The sequence below is a fragment of the Eretmochelys imbricata genome, chromosome 10, assembly GCF_965152235.1.
Source record: "Eretmochelys imbricata isolate rEreImb1 chromosome 10, rEreImb1.hap1, whole genome shotgun sequence".
NCBI lineage: Eukaryota > Metazoa > Chordata > Testudines > Cheloniidae > Eretmochelys > Eretmochelys imbricata.
The window spans coordinates 41,960,442-41,987,067 of NC_135581.1; the positions used below are offsets into that span (position 1 = coordinate 41,960,442).

The 26,626-nt window shown below is 42.9% G+C and overlaps 1 protein-coding gene across 1 annotated transcript in view; it reads right to left on the minus strand.

Moving 5' to 3' along the window:
- Positions 1-26,626, minus strand: part of NEO1 (neogenin 1) — a 503,941-nt gene that overhangs the window by 76,541 nt on the left and 400,774 nt on the right. Inside the window, exon 9 of the mRNA XM_077827907.1 lies at positions 13,167-13,321. Within this exon, the coding sequence (XP_077684033.1) occupies positions 13,167-13,321 (155 nt within the window). The remainder of the gene's footprint in view (positions 1-13,166; positions 13,322-26,626) is intronic.

Sequence of the window (26,626 nt, forward strand, 5' to 3'; positions counted from 1 at the left end):
TTATATGGATGTCACTTCCCTGACATCAAAGGAGCCACATAAGCATAAAACTGTTGTAAAGGAGAGATAATATGTTCCAGTAATTTTCCACCCTCTTCCACACTACCACAGTTTCAGAATACCTGAACTCCATTTCACTAATTGGCAGACTGAGAGATATGATATTGTCTCAAATGGTAGAAAACTTCATTTTTTAATCTCATTATTTGCAAACCCTGCAGACCACAGAGCAACTTCTGATTTCAAAAGGAGTTCTACTGCAAAGGTACATTATATGTTGGAGCTTTTTATATTGCACTTCAGAGATATATTCTGAATGTATCTGCTCTCCATTCATGCCAAAACAGAACTTGTTTTGAAGAACACAGAAATATCAGCCAGCTGGTGTAACAGATGGAGCAAAATCAAAGAACCTCTGACACTAATACTTTCTTCCTTCTCTTCCGCCAAAACAAACACAAAAATTATCCCATTCTTTGTGTCACTGTGTGAAAATTTCATATCTGAGGTAGAAATCTACATTTACAACAAATGCTTTAACATTTGTAAACCACTTCCATACACTTTAAAAGGAATGAAAAATACATGCTTAAGTAATTATAATATGTTGATCTAGCTGTCTTTGTGTAGTGCACATTCAAAGTATTTGCACTTTCTATGCTCAGCTGAGGCAATTATGTGTGGAATACAGGAACAAGCGGTACAGAACAGAGATAAAACATTAACAGAACTAGAAGTAAATCATAGTTATAGAAACTAAGGGTTGATGGGATCAAAAGGATCACAGAGTCATAAGAGATAAAAATTAATGGCCTGATTTGCAGAGCTGTTGGAATAAACCCATCTCCCACTGGGGACAATGGGAGCTGCAAGTGCTCAACACTTTTGAAAAAGAGGCAATAAAACTACATTTCAAACAGCATGACAAAAATAGGCAACATTCAGAGTACTGCCTGTTCTCTCATGGACTGTGTATAGTTACTGATGTTTTAATCCACCTAGCCATTATTGGTAGACACAGCTCACTAACTTCCAGATCCTCAAAAGCTTAACACAATTGGAAATATCAGAAGTACCCCAGAAAATTCTGGTTTGGACAGAAGCAAGTTGTCACTCTTATCACCTTCCAGAATAAAGGTTACTCTTCAGGGAGAAACTCTTGGCTTTCAGAACTGAAAAATGCTCTTTATTATCTTTATGATTGGCAATCATATCCCATTCTTAAAAAAATACAGATTTAGGTAGTGAAACAGACAAGACAGTCACCTATCTTTTTGTAACCGTTGTTCTTTGAGATGTGTTGCTTACATCCATTCCATTCTTGGTTTGTGTAAGCCCACATGTGCAGTCGTCGGAGATTTTTGACTTAGTGGTATCCGGAGGGCTGGCTGTGATACCCCCCTGAGTGCTGCGCTCATGCGTCGGTATACCAGGAGCCGCTGACCCTATGCCCTCTCAGTTCCTTCTTGCTGACAACTCCAAGAGGGCGGGTAATGGAATGGACATGAGCAACACATCTCGAAGAACAACAGTTACGGAAAGGTCGGTAACTGTTTTTTCTTCTTTGAGTGCTTGCTCATGTTGATTCCATTCTACTTGACTCACAAGCAGTGTCCACGGAGGTGGGCTCGGAGTCCACAGTCTTGCAGCACTGCTCTGCCAAAGCTAGCGTCGGCTCAAACTTGCTGGGTAAGTGCATAATGAGATGCACACGTATGGACAGATGACCAGGTAGTGGCCCTACAGATCTCTTGGATTGGTACTTGTGCAACGAAGGCCACTGATGATGCTTGTGCCCAAGTCGAGTGTGCCATCACGATCGCTGGCAGAGGCACCTTCGCCAGCGCATAGCAGTGGCAGATGCCCACCTCGGGGTGGAGTGACTGCTCGTGGCGAGACGAGAAGGCTCTGCTGAGGCGATCCGATAATACATTCTTGGTCCTGGGAAGGTGTGCTGCCACAAAATGAATGGCATGCTGCACACAGAAGTCCCAGAGCCAGAGGGCTTCCTGGCAAAGTGCTGACGACCTTGCACTACCTTGCTTTCTGACATAAGCAACACGGTGGTGTTGTCTGTCGTGGTGTTGTCCATCAGAACTTGAACGACCTTGCCTTTTAAGTGGGACCGAAAAGCCTGACAGGCCAAGCGAACCACTCTGAGCTCCATGACATTCATGTGGAGGGAGCAGTCGACCTAGTGTACTGTTTCCTGTTCTGATGAATCGTGAACAAGTCCACCTGGGGAGAGCCCCAGTTTCTCAGCCTCCTTGTTTTTTTGGGTGAAACTAGATTGCCCTTACTTGTCTCTTTCATTGGCTGCAGAAACAACCAACAACCCCAGGGGCGGGTGAGTGTACAAGTATTTGAACCCCTTGGCTGGAATGAAATACTTCTTCTCAGCCCTCTGGGAAGTGGGTGGCATTGAGTTCGGGGTATGCCAGAGGGCTTTTGAAATCTTTAGGACCCCTTCGTGCACTGGGAGAGTGACATGTGCAGCGGTGGATGCGGAGAGCACATTAAACAAAGCGTCTGATTGCTCCGCCATCTCTTCCACCATTAGGCCTAAGCTAGTGGCCACCCTTCAGAGCAGGGCTTGGTGCTCCTTAAAGTCATCTGGTGGGCTAGTACCCACAGCCTGATCTGGAGAGAATGAGGATGACTCTTCCACTGCGGGCAAGCCCAGGACATCAGCTCCTGTGGGGAAAGAGGGTCTTGGGGTGGGCACCTGCCTTTCCACCCCAGCATCCACTTGCACTTCACCCACCGAGTCTGGTGCTGTCGGTGCTGTCTGATACTTGTCCGACGCAGCGACTGAACGGTGGGTTCCAAAGAGGATGGATCTAGACTGTTCTCAGTGGTACCAGATGACAGAACAAGGAGTAATGGTCTCAAGTTGCAGTGGGGGAGGTTTAGGTTGGATGTTAGGAAAAACTTTTTCACTAGGAGGGTGGTGAAGCACTGGAATCGGTTACCTAGGGAGGTGGTGGAATCTCCTTCCTTCGAGGTTTTCAAGGTCAGACTTGACAAAGCCCTGGTATGATTTAGTTGGGGATTGGTCCTGCTTTGAGCAGAGGGTTGGACTAGATGACCTCCTGAGGTCCCTTCCAACCCTGATATTCTATTATTCTATGACTGACCATTGGTGCGACGGGGGCATTGGCATAACTGGCATACCCCAGGCATTCCAGTAAGGCCATTGCGCTGGCCTCTGGCCCTGCTACCAGGACAGTCTAGGTCATGCCTGTTGGGAATGTGGACAGACGGCAGCCACGCTAGCAGAAGCCAGAGATGGAGCCAAGCATGGCTGGCCAAGTATGTACACGTGGCCATGTGGTCCAACAACTGCAAACAGGTGTGAGCCACGGTGAGCTAGTAGTTCTTTACATGGGAGATCAGGTCCAACATGGCCTGAAAAAGATCAGGTCCAACATGACTTCCAGAAGGAAGGCTCTAGCTCACGTTGAGTCGAGAACCGCCCCAATGAACTCTATTCACTGGACGGGCGTTAAGGTGGATTTTTTCTCATTTATTAACAGGCCCCTATAGTGGCAGGTGGAACGCACCAGATCGAGGCTCCTTTGCACTTGCTCCTGACACCTGCCCTTGACGAGCCAGTCATTGAGATACTGGAAGACCTGGACACCTCAACATCTCAGGTAAGCAGCCACGGGCGCCATATATTTTGTGAACACCCTCAGGGCTGATGAGAGGCCCAAGGGCAGTGCTCTGAAATGAAAATGGCGTCCACCCACTATGAAACAGAGGAAACGTCTGTGACCTTGGAATATGGAAATAAGCGTCCTTTAAGTGGAGGGCAGCATACCGGTCTCCTGGATCCCAGGTGGGAATGATGCCAGGGAGAAGGAGTTGCTCGTGAGAAGGGTCCCTGAAGGGAAAGAGGGGGGTGGTAGGGAGGAGCAGCTGAAAACTGCAGGGTATAAAACAGAGATTCTATGTCCAGCACCCAGCAGTCTGAGATGACCTGTGACCAGGTCGAATGATAGGGATGAAGATGGTTGAGGAAAGAACAAGGTGGATCCAGGGAATTGATTGAGGCATCGCTCTCAAGCGCACCTTCAAAATGAGTGCTTTTGGCCCTTGGGATGCTGCACTGGGGCAGGCAGCGCAGGTGAGTGGGAGGAGGAAGGGCAGTAGCGACTAAAGCTCAAGTGTCTATCCCTTCTCCTTGCAGATGCCCTACGAGGCTGCCAAGGCCTTGGCAGAGGGGTCAGCCAGAACTGCTTCCATGCAGACTGCAGCATATGCATGGTCAGTGAGTGAAGGGTGGCCCAAGTGTCCTTTAATCCATGCAGCCTCACATCAGTCTGCACTGAAAAGAAACCGTTCCCATCGAATGGGAGGTTCCAGATAGAGGCCTGCATCTTTTGGGACAGGACGGCAGTCTGAAGCCAAGAGCTGCACCTCATAACCACCGTGGCTGCGACCCCTACCTTTCTTGTCCGCCACGTCCCACACTATTTGGAGGGAGTGCCTAGCCACCGTGGTGCCCTCCTCCACCAGGTCGCCAAATTCCTGGGCCACACCCTGTGGGAAGGACTCCTTGAACTTATGGAGGGAGTTCCCTAAGTTAAACTTGTACTGCCCAAGAGGTCCTGATGGTTCACTACCCGGAACTGCAAGCTGGCTGTTGAATACATTTTTCTCCCAAAGAGGTTCAGTCTTTTGGCCTCTTTATTTTTGGGAGTTGAACTAGTGTGCCCCTGCTTGTCCTTTTCCTTAGCCGCAGAGACAACCAGTGAGCCCAGAGGTGGGTAGGTATAAAGGTACTGAAAACCCTTTGGCTGGGATGAAGTACTTCTTTTCAGCCCTTTTGGAGGTGGGAGGGATGGACGAAAAGGTCTACCAGAGGGCCTTGGCAATTTTCAGGAACCCGTCATGCACTAGTAGTGCAATACATGCCAGGGTAGAGGCTGAGAGGACAAAGAAGAAAGTGTCCCCCTGATCGGCCGTCTTCTCCATCTCTAGGCCCAAGTTCTCGGCCACTTGTTGAAGCAGGGCCTGATGTTCCTTAAAATTGTTTGACAGGCTGGCCCTCAAGGGTCCTGCAACCGCCTCGTCTGGGGATAAGGATGACGATGAGGCATCATCCTCAGTGGGGGATGGAGGTTTTGTGGTGGGCACTGTCTCCTCTACACGGACCTCTGAGTGGGTCTCATGCCTGAGCCCGGTGCCGCCAACTGTTGCTCCAAGGTGGCAGCAGATGTGTGGTGCGAAGGGGGCATCGTCATCACTGGAATGCCCCATGCGCTCAAATAGGGCCACTGTGCTGGCCACTGGCTATGTTGCCAAGGCGGTGACGTAGACATAGATGCAGACTCAGGTGCCCAATCGCACTGGTGGAGTTTTGGCAAGGGGCTGAACTGCTCTTCCGTGCTGGAGGAATCATCCTCCGGTGACCATGGCGGGGCTGTCGACACCTGTGCCTGCTATAGTTTGAACCCACTGCCTCTTGTCCTGCTCTCCATGGAAAAACAGAATAACTTTTCTTCATCTTTTTTGTTGCAGCCTTTCACATATTTGAAGACCATTACCATATCCCCCCTTAATCTCCTCTTTTCCAAATTAAACATATCCGGTTCCGTCAACCTTTGCTCATATGACTTGCATTCCATCCCTTTGACCATCTTTGTCACTCACCTCTAGATCCTTTCCAGTTTCTCTACATCCTTTCTATACATTGGTGACCAAAACTGAATACCCCACTCCAACTGAGGCTTAACAAGCACTGAGCAGAGCAGTACTATCACCCGTGACTTGCATGCTATGCCTCTGTTAATGCAAACTAAAATTACATTTGCTTTTTTCGCAAGAGCATTGCATTGCTGACTCATGTTGAGGTTGTGATCCACCACAACTCCCAGATCCTTCTCAGCAGTGCTGCTGCTACGCCAGTTTTCCTTGAGGAGGTGTTGCGCTGTACCATCAAGAATGAATACACTTGCTCTGAGGTCCAATGGGAAGTGAGCAAAAGACTTACTGAGAGTCTCTGGGTGAGGATAACAAGGGAAAAGAACAGTAACGATGTTATGGTGGGGGGGGGGGGTCTATTATAGACCCCCAAATCAGGAAGAGGAAGTAGATGAGTCATTCTACAAGCAGGTAACAAGATTAGCTAACACACATGAGCTAGTATTAATGGGGGATTTTAACCTTCCCTGATATCTGTTGGAAGACTATTAGAGCAAAACATAATAATGCAAATCCTGCAAATTATTAGCATGTGTAAGGAACAACTTTCCAATTCAGAAATTTGAGGAAACAACCAAGGGGTCACCTATTTTGGATCTGGTTTTGACCAACGGTGATGAATTAGTTGCAAACATGAAGGTGGTTGGGAACTTGGGAGGATGTGATCATGATCTGATAGAATTCAAGATCCTATGGAAAGGAGGACATGAGAACAGCAGAACAAGGACACTGAATTTCAGAAAGGCAGACTTCAACTGACTCAGAAAAATTGTAAGCAAGGTGCCATGAAAAGATCAATTAGGAAGAAAAGAAGTCAAAAGGGGCTGATAGTTCTTTAAAGATGTAATACTATAGGCTCAATATCAAGCTATTCTGACACAGAGGAAAGATAAGAAGAACCATGGGAGGCCAATGTGGCTGCACAAGGAGCTTTTTTAAGCTATCTAAAAACCAAAAGGGATACATACAGGAAATAGACGGAAGGTCATGTCACCGAAGAATACATGGGAATATTAAGAGCATGAAGGGACAAAATCAGGAAAGCCAAGGCAAAGAATGAGCTACAGCTGGCAAGAAATGTTAGAGACAGCAGGAAGAGGTTCTTCAAATATGTCAGACAAAAAAGGAAGATCAAGCACACTGTTGGTTCATTGCTCAATGGAGAAGGTGAGCTGAGAACAGAAGATGACAGGAAGGCAGAGCTGCTAAAGCCTACTTTGCCCCAGTTTTCTCACAAAAATATAATGTGACCAGATGACTAGCGAAGTTACCATTGACAATAAAGGGAAGGGATATAGATTGGGACAAGAAAAGAACATGTCAGAGATCTACCGACAAATTTACCTATTTAGAAACTGGGGGATTAATTCCCTGAAGGAAAACTATCGCCTTCCTCTCATGGATAAAAGTGACCCAGCCAAAATTTTAATTAGATCTGCTTACAAAAGTGGAGAGAACTAAATTTGGTTCACTCTGACTGTTTGAATTATTTGGTTATGAATCATTTCATTGAGTTAGCACAAACAGCTAAGTCCATCCCATGTCTGTCCCTAAAAGGACTTCTCTTATTCTAAGGGAGATTTTCAGCAGACAACTAAATATTTCAAACAAACAATTAAAAATGTATATTAATGCTTCTCAGTTCCTTTGATTCCAATCCATTTGTCTTCTTTACATCTGTTACTAGAACATTATGATTGCATGGTTAAATACTCAAAAATCAGTAAAAAAAATAAATAAATCAAGGACTAACATTATTACACAACTCTGCCTGCTTGTGCATACACATTACGATACAGTTACACCATCACAGACTATTTTTCAAATACTTTATTTTTTCCACAACCTTAGATGCACATTGTGACTCTAAGAGCATTCCAATGCCAGAGGGCAGGGGGTTCCTTGTATCTAGCAATGTCTCAGTGTGCCCCAAATCATTCTTGTCATAATCTGTATTTAAAAGGTGTCATGTAAGGTATGATATGCAAACTGGTAATGCACTAATCATTAATAGTATTGAGTTGTGTATGCATGGGTGATGTATGAAAAATTATAAATATGTGATGGAAATGCATTCTAGAAATGTGTTGGCAGGTAGGGCTTAAGTTACCCACTCTGTACAAAGGAATGTGTCTCTAATGTAAATTAAGCAGAGAGACAATGGAAGTACATTTAAATAAAAGGTTAACAAAGCCATCGAACTAGCAAGCTGGGAGATAGCCATATAACTATCGTGACAGGGGAAGAAGACTGCAAAAATTAACATGGCGTCAGCAAGCTGAGCCCCCAGAAGGGTTTCCTGACTGAAAACACAGATAAACTTTGAGGATATAAGCAAAGAGCCATTCTGACTTCTTTCACCTGAAGAGACAAAGAAACTAGGTGCTTTGAGCTCTGTGGTGGATCCTGGCTAAGAACTGGCCAGCCATGCTGGAAGAACTGTGGTGAGAAAACTACTCTGAACAAAAGGTTCTAGTTTCTTAAGTTAGGGTTTACTCTTCAAAGCGTATTTTTTTTTTGTTTAACCATTTCTTTCCCAATTCCCTCTACTTGGTATTACTTAAATATCTGCTCTTTGTTAATAAATTTAATTTTGGCTTATTACACAATCATCTCAGTGCAGTGTTTCAAACTGAAGAGTAAAATCGTCAGCCAAACTACCAGGCTAGTGCTATGTAGTCTCTTTAAATGGACCAGTGAAATTGATAAAGGTTTGTGAGTGCTGCAGTGAGATAGACTGAGCACTGAAGAGGAGATGGTCTGGGGAAGACTTGAGGGGCTGTTGTCATCACCCTGCAAGGAGTAACCAGGATGGTGGAAGCCAGGGTGAGGCCATAGTCCTGTAAGGAGGCTGCTGGTGTCAGGACGCTGAGCCACAGCTGCACAGCTCAGAAGCACCCAGGACTACAGGGCAAGCAATGACACAACCCCTTACTGGTCTGAGTGACTACTCAAAGCGTCACACATATATGGGTATCTTGTACTACTGTATACTACTCTGTATATGAAAGAATCCATGAAAGTAAGTAATATGAAAAGTAAACTACACTTCCACAGTATACCAGATTAAGTATACAATACCTTAAAAGTGAACATGTACATGTATATACAGGCCAGTATTGTATATAATTCATTTGCAGCATCTTATTATGGAAGCAATGGTTGGTTGGTTCTATAGTTAAGGCTGAATTGAATTTTGCGCCTGAAGTAGGGATTCACCCACTTTGTTTCATATGGTGAATACTGTTTATCCCTCCCCAAAATTACAGCACTTACTCCAATTTAGAAATTAATTTATGAGTTAAAAATAATTTGAAATGGCTCCTTTAAGAAGTTTAGTTCCCTGGGTCAGATTATTTTTGTCCTGAATGGTGTTACAGAACAACAGATTCTTCAAACTTTCCATATTTTGTGCATGTATATAAAGAATTAGTAATTATTTTCCCCATTATTCTTTATAACAAAACAACCTTAACTGCTCTAACATGAGGGGGAAAATGAAACTTCTTTTTAATCTGGGACTACAAAAATTATAAACTAATCATAACTGTATGGTTAATTCACTGCAACGCTATAGGATGAAGTGAAGATTTGGGTGCCTTAACTATCTATTTTCATACCTCAGCTGAAAGGATAAGGCCTTTGTCTGTAGACATATGGCAAGGCCTAAAGCCCAAGACCTTCGTCTGCAGCCAAATTAAAAAAGCAGCAGCCATTAGCTGAGAAGCAGGAAGTCACATCCTCACATTCCATCTAAATTACATTAAAACAATGTAATATAAGGCTGTTAAGAAGGATACCCTGTCCTAAAGGCACCCACTACCACCAGATAAGGAACAGATCTTTAAGATGGTTAAAGAAAACTTAGTTTGATAGCATTCTGTCTGTCAAGAAATCACTTATCAATAGTTGTGAGATCCTAATTTCTTTATTGTTTTGTCATTATGGTTCCCACTTCTCTATTGTTTGTATGTACAATCTCTGTCTGGTTCTTTTATTGTTTCTGTCCGTTATACAGTTAATTTTGCTAAGTGTAAATCAATGAAGGTGGTGGGGTAGGATTGGTTAGAAAATTTTGTTACAATATATTAGCATTGGTTAGTTAAATTTTAGTATAATGATTGGTTAAGGTATAGCTAAGCAGGTCTCAATTTTCACTATATAAACTGGGATCCAAAAGGAAGTTCTTTGGGAACCAGCTCCGGGATACAGCCCCAAGAACAGAGCTGCCAGATCTCAACACTCTGCCAATGACACCATGCAGAAACTGAAGTCCCCCAAATGGACCTGATCCTGATTGGCCATCAAGAAAAGTTCATCTGTTTTATTGGGAGTGGTGAGCATTGTATGTGTAGTGTGTGCATTCTAGTTTTTGCTGATTGTTAATAAATAGAGGTTACATAGGATATTACTGTGTAAGGCTCTTTCACCAGTAAAAGACCCCATAAACCCACAAAAGATTAAGCCCTGACTCCACAGGGAAAGGGTGTTTGCCTGAAGCAGCAGAAGAGCCTGGACCCCTAGGAACTAGGAAAGGGTGGGTGCCTAAATTAAGAGGATTATGTCTTGAGCCCTAGGAACCGAGTAAAGGTGGGTGCCCTAGAGCAGTGGTTCTCATCTGGGGGTCCACGGCCCCCAGGGGATCCGTGAGCCCTTTCAAGGGGGCCACGGGGCCCCGTAGCTGAAGGCCCAATCCCTGGTGCACCCTCCCACACAGGGCTAAAGCCAAGAGAGGCATGGGGCAAAAGCCCTGGTCTCTGGTGCCTCCCCCCTGCCCAACCCTGCGGGGCTGAAACCGGGGGGAGGCGCGGGACTGAAGCTTTAATCCCAGGCACCCCCACGGGGCTGAATCCTGGAGCCCCTAGCCCGTGTGCTCCCTGTGGGGCTGAAGCCCTGAGCGCATGGACAGAGTTGGGGACATGGAGGGCATTGCCCCCCCCCAAACTACAGCTCAAGATCAAGGCAGTCCCGGGGGCAGTTCCACACCTCCCCCGAGTCCCCCCGCATCTTCTCTCCCTGTCCCCTGGCCAGGTCAGAGACGGGAAGCCAAAGCCGGGCAGTGAGGGACAGCTGCTGTTCTGGCTGGTGCCATGGAGCAGGCAGCCACAGCATTCCTTCCTTTACTGCTGGTGCCCCAGGTTGAAGCTGCTCCTCAGCTTCCCCTCTTTGCTCCTGCAGAGGCAGCCAGTAAGAGCCCCGAGGTGAGGAGACCCAGCTCCGTGGCTGGCAGACCCCTCCGGGAACAGGGACCCCAGGGGAGCCCTCCCAGCACACAGCCGCTAATACCACTCTCCCTATACACTGAGCTACGTCCTCCCTGCACCCTGAGCTACCCCCCTGCCTGCACACAACCCCTAGTACCCCTCTCCCTGCACCCTGAGCTGCCCCCTAACCTCCACTGTCCTAGCCCACCTCTCACATGAGTTAGGGGAGGTACGTCAGGGGATGCTACAAACCAGACTGGCAGTGGATTATTTGCTTCTATGCCATGGTCACGTATGCCGGGAGTTTGCAGGCATGTGTTGCTTTAACATAACAGATGAAGGACCCTCCACAGAGGCTGATTTACAACACCTGCAGCAACTGGCAAGAGACATTCATCAGCAAACTGGGGAGGATTGGCTAGGCTCTTTATTTTCTGGCTGGGGCCTTTCCCCATGGCTAAGTGGGTTGTTCAGTCTGTTCTTTAAACTTCTTTTTCCTGTATTAATAGCATTATTCCTGCTGTGCTGTATGTGGTCCTGTGTAAAGGCACTTGTTTTGCGCAGCCTTGGGGATCTTAATTTTACACGTAGCCCGTTAGTGAGCAGATAAAGGTGAGAAAACTCAGGTATGGGAATGAGTATTCTCAAAGGAGGGAATTGTTGGGGTCCCAGGGCATGGCCACTAGGTAAGTCGAGGGGATGGAAGGCCATGAGTGTCGAGGAAGTCTGTTTGCTCAACCTCCCCTTCACAGAATTCAGTCCTGGTTGGCCTGAGAAAGCCCTTGCACTCCCAGAATAATGCTGCAGCTGCAAATAGAGCTGTTTTGTGTAGGTTTTGCTGGCGCCAAGTTAGGATAACAGCAGGAATCAGCTACAAGGCCATAACCGCTTATTTGCCTCATTAATCACAAGGCTAAGCAGGCTGTGCTGTTGTTTTGAATTGCTAAAATGCTCGTTAAAGGTTGCCGGAAAAAGTATTGTTGTAACCCATATAAGGCAAAGCAGTTTTACTTGGCTGATGTGTAATGCAATAGAGATAAGGAGTATAAAGGTATGTGACTCTGCCTGCTTAGTGTGCAGGATTTGAGATTCTTTTCTCCCTGTACCTTCTTTGGAGCTCCAAATAAATTTTTCTGCTTCTCCACCCCATTGTGCTTATTGGGTGATTCACACCGGGCAATGAACCCCTGCTGTTGCTTGCCTCTGGCACTGGGTGCCGGCAACGGCACAGAGCTCCAGCTACCTCCTCCCTGTTAGTTGAGCTACCCCCTGCATACACACAGTGACCTCCTCCCTGCACCCTAAACTGTTTTTAAAATTTTTGAGCTAAGCCCCCCACCTTTGAGTTATAATTTTTGGTTGCGTGGCCCCTCTCAACCCAGGCAGGCTGGGTGGCCTGCTGAGGTGAGTTGGGGGTGGAGGTGGCGAGCCCTCCCTAGGACTCTGCCATGCAGAGATGGTTTGAGCCCTGCTGGCCCCTGTCCCCCACACAAATAGAAATCAAACTACAGCTATGCCCAAAGCCCCTGCCCCAAGGCCCCCCCACCAGGCCCTGGAGTTTTTATAGATGTCGAGGGGGGCCTCAGAGAGAAAAAGGTTGAGAACCCCTGCCCTAGAGAAAGGTAAGAGGGTAAGAGAATTTGGTGCAGGTAACATAGCATTTTGACTCTCTTGAGTTTATCCTTAAGTCTGAATTTCCTGTGTTTATAACACAGATTTTTGGGACAATTCCAACATCCCAACAATTACAAGGTTAAGTTACTCAACCTCAACGCCAGGTTAACACTTTTTAAGCTGTATGCAGTGTTACTATAGCCATGTTAGTCCCAGGATATGAGGGGGACAAGGTGAATGAAGTAATATATTTTATTGGATCAGCTTCTGTTGGTGAAAGAGGCAAGCTTTCGAGCTCCACAGAGCTCCTTTTTCAGTTCAGTTTTTATCTGGACATGTTAATTGAAGAAGTTTATATTGTGACAAAATAGAATATTAATTAAAATATATTAAGAAATTTTAATATATAATTTTAATTTTTAAGGATCTATATATTACAATATTAAATTTATATTTCCAAATATAAATAATCCATACTATCTTAATATCATAATATGAGGCAGACTTGAAAATTCAGTCTAAAGCTATACTAGTAAGATCAGCAAGTGCAACCAGAGCATGAATAGCAACTTATTATGGGAAAAGGCCAGGATCTAGGTCAATGAAAGTCAGTAAGGGGTAGAAATGTTCAAGGCTTACCTTCAGGCTGAGTCGCCACCTTTAGTGGTATGGAGCTCTCTCCAGGGCCATGTCTGTTTTGAGCCACAACTCTGAAAACATACACGGTCTCTGGCATCAGGTTTTGGATTGTCACTTGCATCTCTCCAGGACGACTTGTATTTTCAACACGTTCCCTTTAGGAAAGAAAAGATTTGGGCAGGAAAACAAAAGTGAAGATTTATCACTGATTAGTAAAATGACAGTACAAATCTAACAGACATTCTGTTTGTACATATCTAATAAGTAATTGATATGATTAATTATATTGTACTGATTACACATTAATGTTAATATGCCAAAAGCACTGAAGACAAACAGCTTCTAGTTCTGCAGCTTCATTTTGAACAAACATAGCAAAGAAAAAAGTTACACACCACCACAGTGAGGAGAGGGGGAAAGCACTGTTTTGCTAGATTGTCTTATTCTTCATAACTAGATAATAATTCAACTTTAAAATTGGTCATAGAAGTCCAAAGCCCTGGGAGAAAAATTAAGAACTGTTTAAATTGCTTTGGTTATTAATTCAGAGGATTGTTTTTAAAGCATCAGTTTAAGATTCTTTTTTGAGCTCAAATTTGATTTAGTTCATTCTGGTATTTGGACATTTTTTGTAAAATGTCTAAGTCTATGTTTGCAATGTTGTCACTTTCACCAACAGAAGTTGGTCCAATGAAAGATATTACCTCACCCATCTTGTCTCTAAGAAACAGTACAGCACATAATATCAAGCAGTGATCTTAGATGACCCTTACAATATCTGCCCCTAAAAGTCTAGTTGTGACCACTAGTGTATGTTTAATTTAGGATGGAGACTCAATCCTTAACTTTTAAAATTTAACAGATTTTTTCAGTTCATGTCACAACCGCAAAGTAAAACTTCATCCATTTTGATCAGCCCAGCAGCTTGAAAGTTCATGTGATGAAAAGTACTTTTTCAAACTAGACTGAAACGTAGTTTTTAATGGGTTTCAGAGTAACAGCCGTGTTAGTCTGTATTTGCAAAAAGAAAAGGAGTATTTGTGGCACCTTAGAGACTAACCAATTTATTTGAGCATCAGCTTTCGTGAGCTACAGCTACAGCTCACGAAAGCTGATGCTCAAATAAATTGGTTAGTCTTTAAGGTGCCACAAGTACTCCTTTAGTTTTTAATGACATTTGGCTTTTCTGAGTTTAGCTATAGCTATATTGCTGAAAAGTGACATTACTGGGGACATTACTGACAATGGGAAAAGCCCATAATCAGACTAAAACTAGTTTTCTATCTGCTCTAAAACAACAATTTTATTCAGTCCACATGGGAACCTGAAATGCATAAAGATGTTAGTGGCAGCCTTTAAATCTTATCCAAACTGGCTCAGAGGAGGTAGGTCTATATTATAGTTAATGTGAGGGATGTGTCGAAAGGATTCTTTAGGCACCATCCACACAAACTATAGTTTATGATCACACATTTGAAAATCACTTGCTCCTGATCTTTTAAAATTTCATTTATTTGGACTGCTGTGGATGTGATGTAGGTTAGATAGACTTCAAGAGAGTTTTTAATATTTTGCTGGAATTCCTTTTTAATTTTTTTTTGGTGACTGGCTAAAGATGCAATACAGTTTAAATCCAGTATGGGGTGTTGGGATTTGTTACAGACCAGCAGATGGAACTAAAGAATAGGAGGAGTTACTCCCTAAAACAACAACTATCAGCAACTAGTGGGAAAAAAACTCCAGTTAGAGGAGACTTCAGTTTGGAGACGAATGTTGAAGGCCTCATGTAGCCAGCAGTAAAACATCTTTAGACTTTCTAAAAATTATATATGATAATTTTCTAACAAAAAAAATGTTGCACCAAACATGAAATAACTATTTTGGACATCTTTATGACTGATAAAGATGAATTAATCACTGGGTTGGAAGCTGGTAATTGCCTGGGAAGCAATGATCATGACCTGATGACATTCAATATGGGCAAACAGAGGATACCCTCAATCAGTAATATATATACTTGATGCTTCAAGTTTCTCAAAGTTGAGGAAATGAGCAAAAATGATTGGGAGGAAAAATTTAGACAGAAAAGGGAGTGTGCAAATTGGGAGGTTTTAAAGAAGATTTTATTAGATGGCCAAAAAGCCTCAATTCCATAGTCAAGAAAGAGAACAAATTTGGTTAAAAGCCCATCCTCGTTTAGTGGAGAAGTGAAGGAAATGGGCACGGGTCACTCGCTGGAGGATTCTCTGCACCTTGAAGTCTTTAAACCATGATTTGAGGACTTCAATAGCTCAGACATAGGTGAGAGGTTTATCACAGGAGTGGGTGGGTGAGATTCTGTGGCCTGCATTGTGCAGGAGGTCAGACTAGATGATGATAATTGTCCCTTCTGACCTTAATATCTATGAATCTATGAAACAATCAGAAGTAAAAAAAAAAAAAAAAAGCAATATATAAGAAATGGAAAATGGGAGAAGTAGAGATAGAAGTTGATATCAATTAAAAGTTATGAAGTGCAGAAAATTGATAAGGAAAGCTACAGACACCATGAAAAATCCATGACTGGCAGGGCTACGGACAACAAAGAGGTTTTTTTATTTTATTTTATTTTTTAAAGTATATTAGGAACAAAAGAAATTATATCAATGATACAGGACTATTACTAGACGGAGACTGCGATGAGGAGTGCTCCCCACACTGGCCCTGCAAGAGCTGAATTAGACCAGGTGGGCCCAATCAGCTGGAGGCAGCTAATTAGAGAGAAGCTCACCTGTGAGGGACAGGCGGGGCTTCCACAAAAGACAGGAAACTGGAAGCAGAGGGGACTGTAGGGAAGGAGTCTGTAGTCACTCCCTGAAAAAAAGGGGTGGGACTGAAGAGATGAGTTGTCTAAAGTTACTCCCTGGGAGGAGTGAGTGAAAAGACTTGCAAACCCAAAGGAGTGGGAAGAGCCAGGAGGTATGGAAGCAGCTCAGTGAAAGGCAGCAAGGTGTAGGAATGGATCTTGGCTGCTGTGTAGAGGGTCCCTGAGCTGGAACCCTAAGTAGAGTGGGCCTGGGCTCCCCTGCCAGCCACTGCAGGAGTGGCACTGCGAGGTAGTGAAGACAACGACTGCCTGAGATTACTGGAGGGCAAGAACTTCGATACACTCCTCCTCACCTCCCCGCAAGAAAGGGAAACCACAATCGTGACCTGGCCGGAGGGCTGAGTCACAAAGAGGACTGCTGTGTCTCCTGAGAGCAACAGAGGGGCTTCAGAGGAGAACTGACGGGGTGTAACTGCTGGGAGGGGCATCAGCCTGATTTAGCTAATCCCCAGAACCACCATCTAGCAGTGAGTACAGCAACTCCATTACAGAGATAGTGAAATTGTTAATAATGTTGCAAAAAGGCAGAAATGTTCAATAAATATTTCTCTTTTATATTTGGAAAGAAGTAGGATGATGAAATACTTTCCAGTCCAGTAGTGAGTGAGGAAGTTAGACATCAGCCAGCCCAGATAACTTTCACCCAAGAGCTGTAAAAGAGTTGAACACAGAATGCAGGTCACACGTACAGAAGGGAGGACTCTATTCTGGAAAGTAGTGATTCCAAAGGATTTAGCAGGCAGAGTAGACAAACAAGTGAACATGAGCTGCCAGTGTGGTACTATGGCAAAAAGGACTAATGTAATCCTTAGATGTACAAACAGGGGAGTAGGAGTAGGGAGATGACTCTCTCTCTCTCTATACAGCATTGGTGAGCAGGTCTGGTATCCACATTTTTAAAAGAATGCTGAAAAATTGTAGAGGGAGCAGAAAAAAGCCACAAAACTGATTACAGGGAGGAGAAAATGCCTTAGAGTGTGAGATTTAGCTCAATCTGCTTATTTTATCAAAAACAAGATTAAGAGGTGACTTGATTTAAGTACCTTCATGGGGTTCTAATGGGTTCTACAGAGCTCTTTAATATAGTGGAGAAAGGCTGAACAAGAACCAATGGCTGGAAACTGAAGCCAGAAAAATTCAAATTAGAAATTAGGCACATTTTTAAACAGCGAGGTTGATTAACCACTGGAACAAATTACCAAGGGGAATGGTAAATCTCCATCTTGTTATCCTCAAATCAAGACTGGATGCCTTTCTGGAAGATATGCTTTAGCTAAGCACAAGTAATGCTTTAGTCACACATTGTTATTGAGCTCAATACATGGGTAAGTGGGTGAAATGTAACGGTCTGTTGATACACAGGAGGTAAGACTAGCTGAACATAAACTCTACGAAGTGTCACCTGTGTTATCAAAGGAGAACTAAACTTATGTTTATTACCGTTAAAGCAACAAATAATAGACAATGAAGTAATTTTTAAAAGAGATGTTTTGTAGGAGACCAGGCTAAGGTGCCACATTACCCTGTCCAGAGGATCTAAGTGATATAAAAGGGCAAGTAATCTCAGCCACCTCTGACAAGATATTGAAGTTTAACCACAATGCTGACCTTTAGTGAGTTATATTTTAGCTGAGAGAACAGATTATGCATGTCTGAATATTATGGCAACCAGAGGGGCTAGTGCCCCCAAACTCAGCAAACATCAAATAGAGCTACAAAACAGCAGAAAATGCCTCTACAGATACATTCAGTGTGGGAGTATGGTATTGAGGACTGTCTTATCCAGCTCAAAATTGAAAGGAATCACTAAAACCTACAAATCACCAGTAGTTATTACCTTTATTTTCAAATCATAGAATCATAGAATATCAGGGTTGGAAGGGACCTCAGGAGGTCATCTAGTCCAACCCCCTGGTCAAAGCAGGACCAATCCCCAATTAAATCCATTTTTTTTTCCATGTGAATTTTTGGCCAGCTGGGTGTTTTAAAAATATCATTTAAATACTCTGTTTTGTTTGAAAAAGGCAAACTCTTCCGCTTTCTTCAAATTAAAATAAGAGCAGTATTACAGAAGTAGACATCAGCAACTGCCCCAATGAGTTAATAAAAGGAAAATGTTAACCTGTTAATACCATCCTTTCTCTTAGTGCACTCCTTTGATTAGTGCACTTTGTTTAACTCTGCAGCAGAGGGCAGACCATTCTCACACTAATGATTACCTGCTATTAACTCGTTTGTGCTGAAGAGGGAGAAACTAAAAGTTTCTCTCATACAATTTTCCCCTCTTTCTCCACACTGCCTTCAGCTCTGGTTTATATTATGCAAAAACAGTGCAATGAAACCAGTTTTAAAAAAAGTTTCAGCTAGTTTTCTGCCCGAGTGGAGACTGGTTTTCAAAACCATTTTTGCCTAGATCACTACCACAATATTATAATCTGTCCCCACTGAAGAAAACCTGTGCTCCCTAAAAACAGTTTTTAAAATCACTTTATAAAAAGTTTCCCAGCACTGTTGCTTTGGTAGTGTAGAAGGAGCCTTAAAAGAACACACGCAACTTAATTTTTAATTGACTATTTTTTTAAATTTCAGTTTGACAGAGTATCCTATTAATATGTTCTGAATTTCAAAAAATACTTTTCTGCTTTTTTGATGTTTATAGAGGTCTTTTCAGCAAGAGAGGAGCTGACTGACTATTCAGTGAAACTGACTGTCCCCAAAGTGCTATCAAACTGGAAAAACAGAGAAATAGTTTTTCCCAACTAACTTTTTCAGTTACAGTAGGTACAAAATTTTCAGTTGGCAATGCAATTTTGCAAATTGATGGGGTCCCTTTATAGCCTACATTTAAAATACACAAAACAAGTGTAATCCGACGATGTTCAACAGCTGTGACTATCTCATTGACATGCAAAATATATCACATTTTATCACCCAAATGTAAATGTACTCACCAGTTTTACCTAAAAACATAACACAAGTTATTTTGCAAAATTATGAAAATAAAATTCTTGTAATGGAAAGGGAACACTTATTTACCAGAAATTAGTTATGTGGATATGTCAAAGTATTATAATTTTCAGTAATAACAGTATACAACAGCATGTTAAAATATGTTGAAATAAGTCTAATTAAGTGGTACATAAATCTTTCATTTATACTCTCTTAGGGAGTCCTGAATACCTTTATGAGCTCCAATGTGTTTAGGTACGCATAATAGGTAACATAACAGATGTCTGATATGAATAACTATATTACCCAACAGAACATTAAGGCTGTCCCATCTCACTCCACCTAAATTTACAGACAAACAGCTTTGTAAGACGGAATTAAGGTTGCAAATAGTTATCAATTACTTCAGGGTAAGAAGCCCTCAAGCGAATATTGTCATTTTCTCAAAAAAAGCTACAAATGCTAGCCTGGAAATTCAAATTTAATGTTACACTTGAAAGAATCCAAAAATTCTGGGAGGAGTGGTAGATATGCTGGAGGGCGGTAGGGATAGGATACAGAGGGCCCTTGACAAATTAGAGGATTGGGCCAAAAGAAATCTGATGAGGTTCAACAAGGACAAGTGCAGAGTCCTGCACTTAGGACGGAAGAATCCCATGCACCGCTCCAGACTAGGGACCGCATGGGTCAGCAGCAGTTCTGCAGAAAAGAACTTAGGGGTTACAGTGGACGAGAAGCTGGATATGAGTCAACAGTGTGCCGTTGTTGCCAAGAAGGCCAATGGCACTTTGGGGTGTATAAGTAGGGGCATTGCCAGCAGATCGAGGGACGTGATCGTTTCCCTCTATTCGACATTGGTGGGGCCTCGTCTGGAGTACTGTGTCCAGTTTTGGGCCCCACACTACAAGAAGGATGTGGAAAAATTGGAGAGAGCCCAGCGAAGGGCAACAAAAATGATTAGGGGTCTGGAACACATGACTATGAGAAGAGGCTTAGGGAACTAGGATTGTTTAGCCTACGGAAGAGAAGAATGAGGGGGGATCTGATAGCTGCTTTCAACTACCTGAAAGGGGGTTCCAAAGAGGATGGATCTAGACTGTTCTCAGTGATAGCTGATGACAGAACCAGGAGTAATTATTTCAAGTTGCAGTGGGGGAGGTTTAGGTTGGATATTAGGAAAAACTTTTTCACCAGGAGGGTGGTGAAACACTGGAATGTGTTACCTAGGGAGGTGGTGGAATCTCCTTCCTTAGAAGTTTTTAAGGTCAGGCTTGACAAAGCCCTGGCTGGGATGATTTAGTTGGGGATTGGTCCTGCTTTGAGCAGGGGGTTGGACTAGATGACCTCCTGAGGTCCCTTCCAACCCTGATATTCTATGATTAGGAAAGTATTACTGAAACACCAAAGCCACCCTAGCTCTGCCTCATCCCCATTCCCTGAAGATCTATCCATTGTACCCACATGGAGACATTTTGCTGGAGATATTAGGGGGAACAGACTATTTGCAGAGTTTGGAATTGGTGGAGTTAGTATTGTCCATGTATTTGGTATATGCAATTTACACCACTATCTTGTACCATTAGCTATCTAATTAATGGTCCACCTCCTAAGCAGTCTGTAGCCCTGACACAGTAGCTAGGTGTTTATGCAAAGTTTCACAGTACGAAAAAACACTTCTGCACTTGAAACCTCGTACACACTTTGGGAAACCAGCTTGATTTTGGTCATTTTTAGTGAAGAGACAAAAAGGCAGGTATGACTTAGTGATTTTTAGGGAAGGCAGTACTTTATCTTCCGTGGGTACGCTTAATGCCCTGACTGTAGTGACATGAAGTCACGTGCCACAATTTAAATGTGATTCCATCAATGAAAGCAGGTCACTTCTCGACACTGAAGTCACTGATGTGAGATGAAGATGATGGTAATGGTTTGAGGACAGAGTTATTTCTGGTTTTCAGTTCTGTGAGCAGTGATACAGAAGCAGAAAAAGAAAAGGAGTACTTGTGGCACCTTAGAGACTAACCAATTTATTTGAACATGAGCTTTCGTGAGCTACAGCTCACTTCATCGGATGCATACCGTGGAAACTGCAGAAGACATTATATACACACAGAGACCATGAAACAATACCTCCTCCCACCCCACTGTCCTGCTGGTAATAGCTTATCTAAAGTGATCATCAAGTTGGGCCATTTCCAGCACAAATCCAGGTTTTCTCACTCTCTGCGCCGCCCCCTCCCCCCCCACACTCACTCTCCTGCTGGTAATAGCCCATCCAAAGTGACCACTCTCTTCACAATGTGTGTGATAATCAAGGTGGGCCATTTCCTGCACAAATCCAGGTTCTCTCACTCCCTCACCCCCCTCCAAAAACCACACACACAAACTCACTCTCCTGCTGGTAATAGCTTATCCAAAGTGACCACTCTCCCTACAATGTGCATGATAATCAAGGTGGGCCATTTCCAGCACAAATCCAGGTTTTCTCACCCCCCCAACCCCCATATACACACACACAAACTCACTCTCCTGCTGGTAATAGCTTATCCAAAGTGACCACTCTCCCTACAATGTGCATGATAATCAAGGTGGGCCATTTCCAGCACAAATCCAGGCTTTCTCACCCTCCCCCCCAGAAACACACACACACACACACTCACTCTCCTGCTGGCAATAGCTCATCCAAACTGACCACTCTCTAAGTTGAAATCCAAGTTTAACCAGAACGTCGGGGGGGGGGGGGGGGTAGGAAAAGACAGGGGGAAATAAGCTACCTTGCATAATGACTTAGCCACTCCCAGTCTCTATTTAAACCTAAATTAATAGTATCCAATTTGCAAATTAATTCCAATTCAGCAGTTTCTCGCTGGAGTCTGGATTTGAAGTTTTTTTGTTGTAAGATAGCGACCTTCACGTCTGTAATTGCATGACCAGAAAGACTGAAGTGTTCTCCGACTGGTTTATGAATGTTATAATTCTTGACATCTGATTTGTGTCCATTTATTCTTTTACATAGAGACTGTCCAGTTTGACCAATGTAAATGGCAGAGGGGCACTGCTAGCACATGATGGCATATATCACATTGGTGGATGTGCAGGTGAACGAGCCTCTGATAGTGTGGCTGATGTGATTAGGCCCTATGATGGTGTCCCCTGAATAGATATGTGGGCACAGTTGGCAACGGGCTTTGTTGCAAGGATAGGTTCCTGGGTTAGTGGTTCTGTTGTGTGGTATGTGGTTGTTGGTGAGTATTTGCTTCAGGTTGCGGGGCTGTCTGTAGGCAAGGACTGGCCTGTCTCCCAGGATTTGTGAGAGTGTTGGGTCATCCTTCAGTGCTGGAAATGGCCCACCTTGGTTATCATGCACATTGTAGGGAGAGTGGTCACTTTGGATAAGCTATTCCCAGCAGAAGAGTGAGTTTGTGTGTGTGGTTTTTGGAGGGGGGTGAGGGAGTGAGAGAACCTGGATTTGTGCAGGAAATGGCCCACCTTGATTATCACACACATTGTGAAGAGAGTGGTCACTTTGGATGGGCTATTACCAGCAGGAGAGTGAGTTTGGGGGGGGGGGGGGAGGGTGAGAAAACCTGGATTTGTGCTGGAAATGGCCCAACTTGATGATCACTTTAGATAAGCTATTACCAGCAGGACAGTGGGGTGGGAGGAGGTATTGTTTCATGGTCTCTGTGTGTATATAATGTCTTCTGCAGTTTCCCCGGAATGCATCCGATGAAGTGAGCTGTAGCTCACGAAAGCTCATGCTCAAAAAATTGGTTGGTCTCTAAGGTGCCACAAGTACTCCTTTTCTTTTTGCGAAGACAGACTAACACGGCTGTTACTCTGAAATCAGAAGCAGAAAAGATGGCTTCTATAGATTTCTACAATTGTGGGTGTGTGGTTTCAAGTCCAACTATGATAATCCACACAGCCCCTCTTGCCCATGTAGTTTCTTCTTTCTGTATCCAGATCCTACTGTTAGAAGAGAAATATTGTACCCTGGGATGGAGGCACTTAAAGATTTACTGGATTTATCTGGGGAATAGTTCCTAGACCATTAGATAGGCCCCAACTGCTCACTGCCTCCATCTGGCTCTCTCTGATCACTCACAAATTAGTACAAAATGTGACACAAGGTACTCTACTGCCTGCCCCCTCAAGACAGCTTCCCATATCTATTACCCCCTCACATTGCATCTGTCAGCATTTGGACCATGTGGAATTTATACAATTAAAAACTGCTTTGTAATAATCAGGAGTAGTGAAAGCAGACAGAATAGTTGTCTGCATACGTAGCTGCATTGCTACTGCTTGTTTTCAGTTGTTTATTTTCTATAACTTTCAGCTCTCCTTTTTAAACTTATTCTCTCCCTGAGGACGTTTTTTTAAGCAAGGAAAATTGATTCAGCTTTTTTGGAATATGAGGAAAATGGAAAATATAAGCTTTCCTCTTTTTTTTGCAACCTCTTTTTGAACAGCTCTACAGATGAAGCAGCTGATAAGTGAAAGCTGACATTTGGTATGGTATTTCTGCTCATGAGCAGTGCCTGAGCATTGCCGTGAAAAATCATACTCTGATCATGAAAACTATATTTTGCAGTCTTATCATTAAGCTCATAAAGTGAGCAGCTAAGGTAGGCCATGCCATATCTATGTGTGGCTCACTTCACTGTGCAGAGAAATTCAGTGAAAGTGAAATGTCGGTGGATGGGCATTCTGCAGGAACCACCTAATTTGCTGCTCATCTTGTATAAAGTAAAAGCTGCACACATCATTACAGTCTGTCAGTTATGTAGGACAGGGTATTCCAGTGGTGTCCAGACAAACAGTTTCACATTACAGAATTTTTTTCCTACTAGTTTTTCCTCTTTTTCCTGTAGAAATTCTGTTTAAATAGCTATAGAAGAATGTTAAGTTTTCACTGTTAGTCACACAGAAGTCAGGAAATGACAATGCAAGTACAATTGTCCCGTTGTATATACACACTAAGACATAGTCCTTAATTACATGATCACATACTGTAACAATGAATGGGACTAGTAGCAGAGTAAGGTACTACTCAACATGATCAAGGGTATGAGAATCTGGCTCTAAATTGTTAATATACGTACTTGGCAGAAAAGACATCTCTCATGACCTGATTTTCAAAAGTGACGCAGCGCTACTTCCACTGAAGACAAGGTGGGTGAGATAATATATTTTATTAGACCAACTTCTCTGGTGAGAGAGACAAGCTTTTGAGTCACACAGAGCTCTTCATTTATGTCAAAAGAGCTCTGTATGGCTCGAAAGCTCGTCTCACACCATCAGAAGCTGGTCCAATAAAAAGTATTACCTCACCCATCTTGTCCCCCTCATATCCTGGGACTGACATGGCTACAACTACACTGTAGTTCCACTGAAGTCATTCCAACACCGTTAAAAGTCAAATCATAAAGCAAAGATATGTTGGCTCATTATGACTTTGAAAATAGTACAAGTATACAGGAATATAAAAATATTAAATATTAAAATATATGTGGACTTAACACATAAGAAAAAATATAATGTTTTATTCAACAAATAGAAAGTGATCATGTGATTAAAGGCTGTTTCATAACAGATACGCAAGAGGGGACAGAGTTACCCTTGTACATGCAACCTTAACACTGGGATTTCATAATTTCTGAGTAATTAACTATGTAATTGTAACATTCTCTTAACATTTTAAAAATTGGATTAACAAACAATTCTGCCACAAAGCCATACAACTAGTCAAAGAAGCCAGTCGGCATCAAAAAGTGTAATGGGATACCCATTGTCAACTTCACCACTCTTCTGTCTGAATTTTTTTTTAGACTACTGTTAGGATATCTAAGTTTAGTGTAACAGAATTCCAAGAAATAATTCTCCCCATTTTTCAGTTTATTTTGTGCATAATCAGTTTCCCTTGTTCGTTTGATTGTTCCCTGCAACAATGGACAGAAAAAACATTTAAACACGAAAATATGATTGCAAGTCACAAAAAAGTGACCAAGGGACTTGTTAAACTAATACCTGAAATTAGCCTTAGCTAAGAATTTTCAAATTTTTTTAGTGTGTATTGTATTTTAATATAGAGATTGTCCCATAATCCACCTTACAAACAAAAGTAAAGTACCTTAAGGCTGTGAAATTCAAAGGGTATTAAGGGGAATTCAATGGAAGTTGGGTGTGTGACTTCCTTGGTATCTCTGAACATCCCAGCCTTAGCATATGTTGCAATGAAAGATAGCAAACATTGGAGGTGGAGATATGGAGGAGCTAGTACTATGTGACAAATCTGCTCTCTGAAGACCATCAGCAGCCCATGCATCTCAGCTTGAGAACTTCTGTTCTTATTCATTGTTTTTAAAAAAATTGATTAGATTTCAAGTTGACAGTATCCTTTCTAAAACAAAGTTGGTATTTCTATGCCAAACCTTTTTCTAATTTTAATTTGATTCAAGATGTGAGCGCATCCCATTTGTTGCCCGATATCTTCCAAATACCTTCTAGAATCCTACCACAGGATTTGTTTGTGAAATTTCAAGCAGATTGGTTTAGGTAGAGTGAAGTTAGTGACTGTATGCATGACAAGAGTCAAGCTTTGAATGGAGGACTAGCTTCAGGCTCTGAATGGAAGATTAGTTGCATTGTTAACTAATATAATCTCCTAATAAACAATGCATTTGAACAATTGTTTGCTTAATTAAGTTCAGTAGAATCAAAATTCAGCCTAAACTGGATAAACACTGGCAACTTGTCAGGTCATGCATAATTTGAATATGGTAAAGTAGTTAGCAACCACACTCATTTTTAACGAGAAGGCATAGCATTTAGAGAGGATGATGGTCGTATCTTACTTTTAATCTAGTTCATTATACTTTCTTTTAGCTTCTTATTTAAGTTACACACATTTTCTAGCCATAGGTACGCGGATCTCCAGGTCCAGCTTTCATCTCAGGATCTCAACACTTTACAAATGTTAAATTACATAACACCCTTCTAAAGTAGGTAAACATCATTATTTTTATTTGGCAGAAAAATACACTTATGCAAAGAGATTAGCAACAGAGCCTGCAGGAATGCTGACTGGGGCTGCGTCCACCTCACATGAGGTATGTCTACACTGCAATAAAACACCCTCGGCTGGCCTGCATCAGTTGACTGAGGCTCATGGGACTCAGGTTGTGGGGCTATAACATCGCAATGTAGACATTCAGGCTCGGGCTGGAGCCTGGGATCTGAGACCTTCCCCATTTGCGGGGCCTCAAAGCCCAGGCTCCAGCACAAGCACGAACATCTACACTCCAATGTTATAACCCCGCTGCCTGAGTTAGCTGATGTGGGCCAGCCGCAGGTGTTGTATTGTAGTGTAGACATACCCTTAGGCACTGATCCAGCAAGATTCTTAAGCAAGTGCCTAACTTTAAACACAAGAAGTCCTACTGAAGTCAGTGACATGACTCACATGCCTAAAGTTAAACAAATGCTAAAAAACCTTGCTGAATTAGGGCCACAACAGAATTTGTGTGGGCCAAACTAAGAGAACCACGGGGGGTATTAGCAGCAAATCAATCCCTGCCTACATGGTAATGCCCTGGAGTTTCTTAGATAATTCTCTAAAGATTAAGGGATGCTTCTGCCC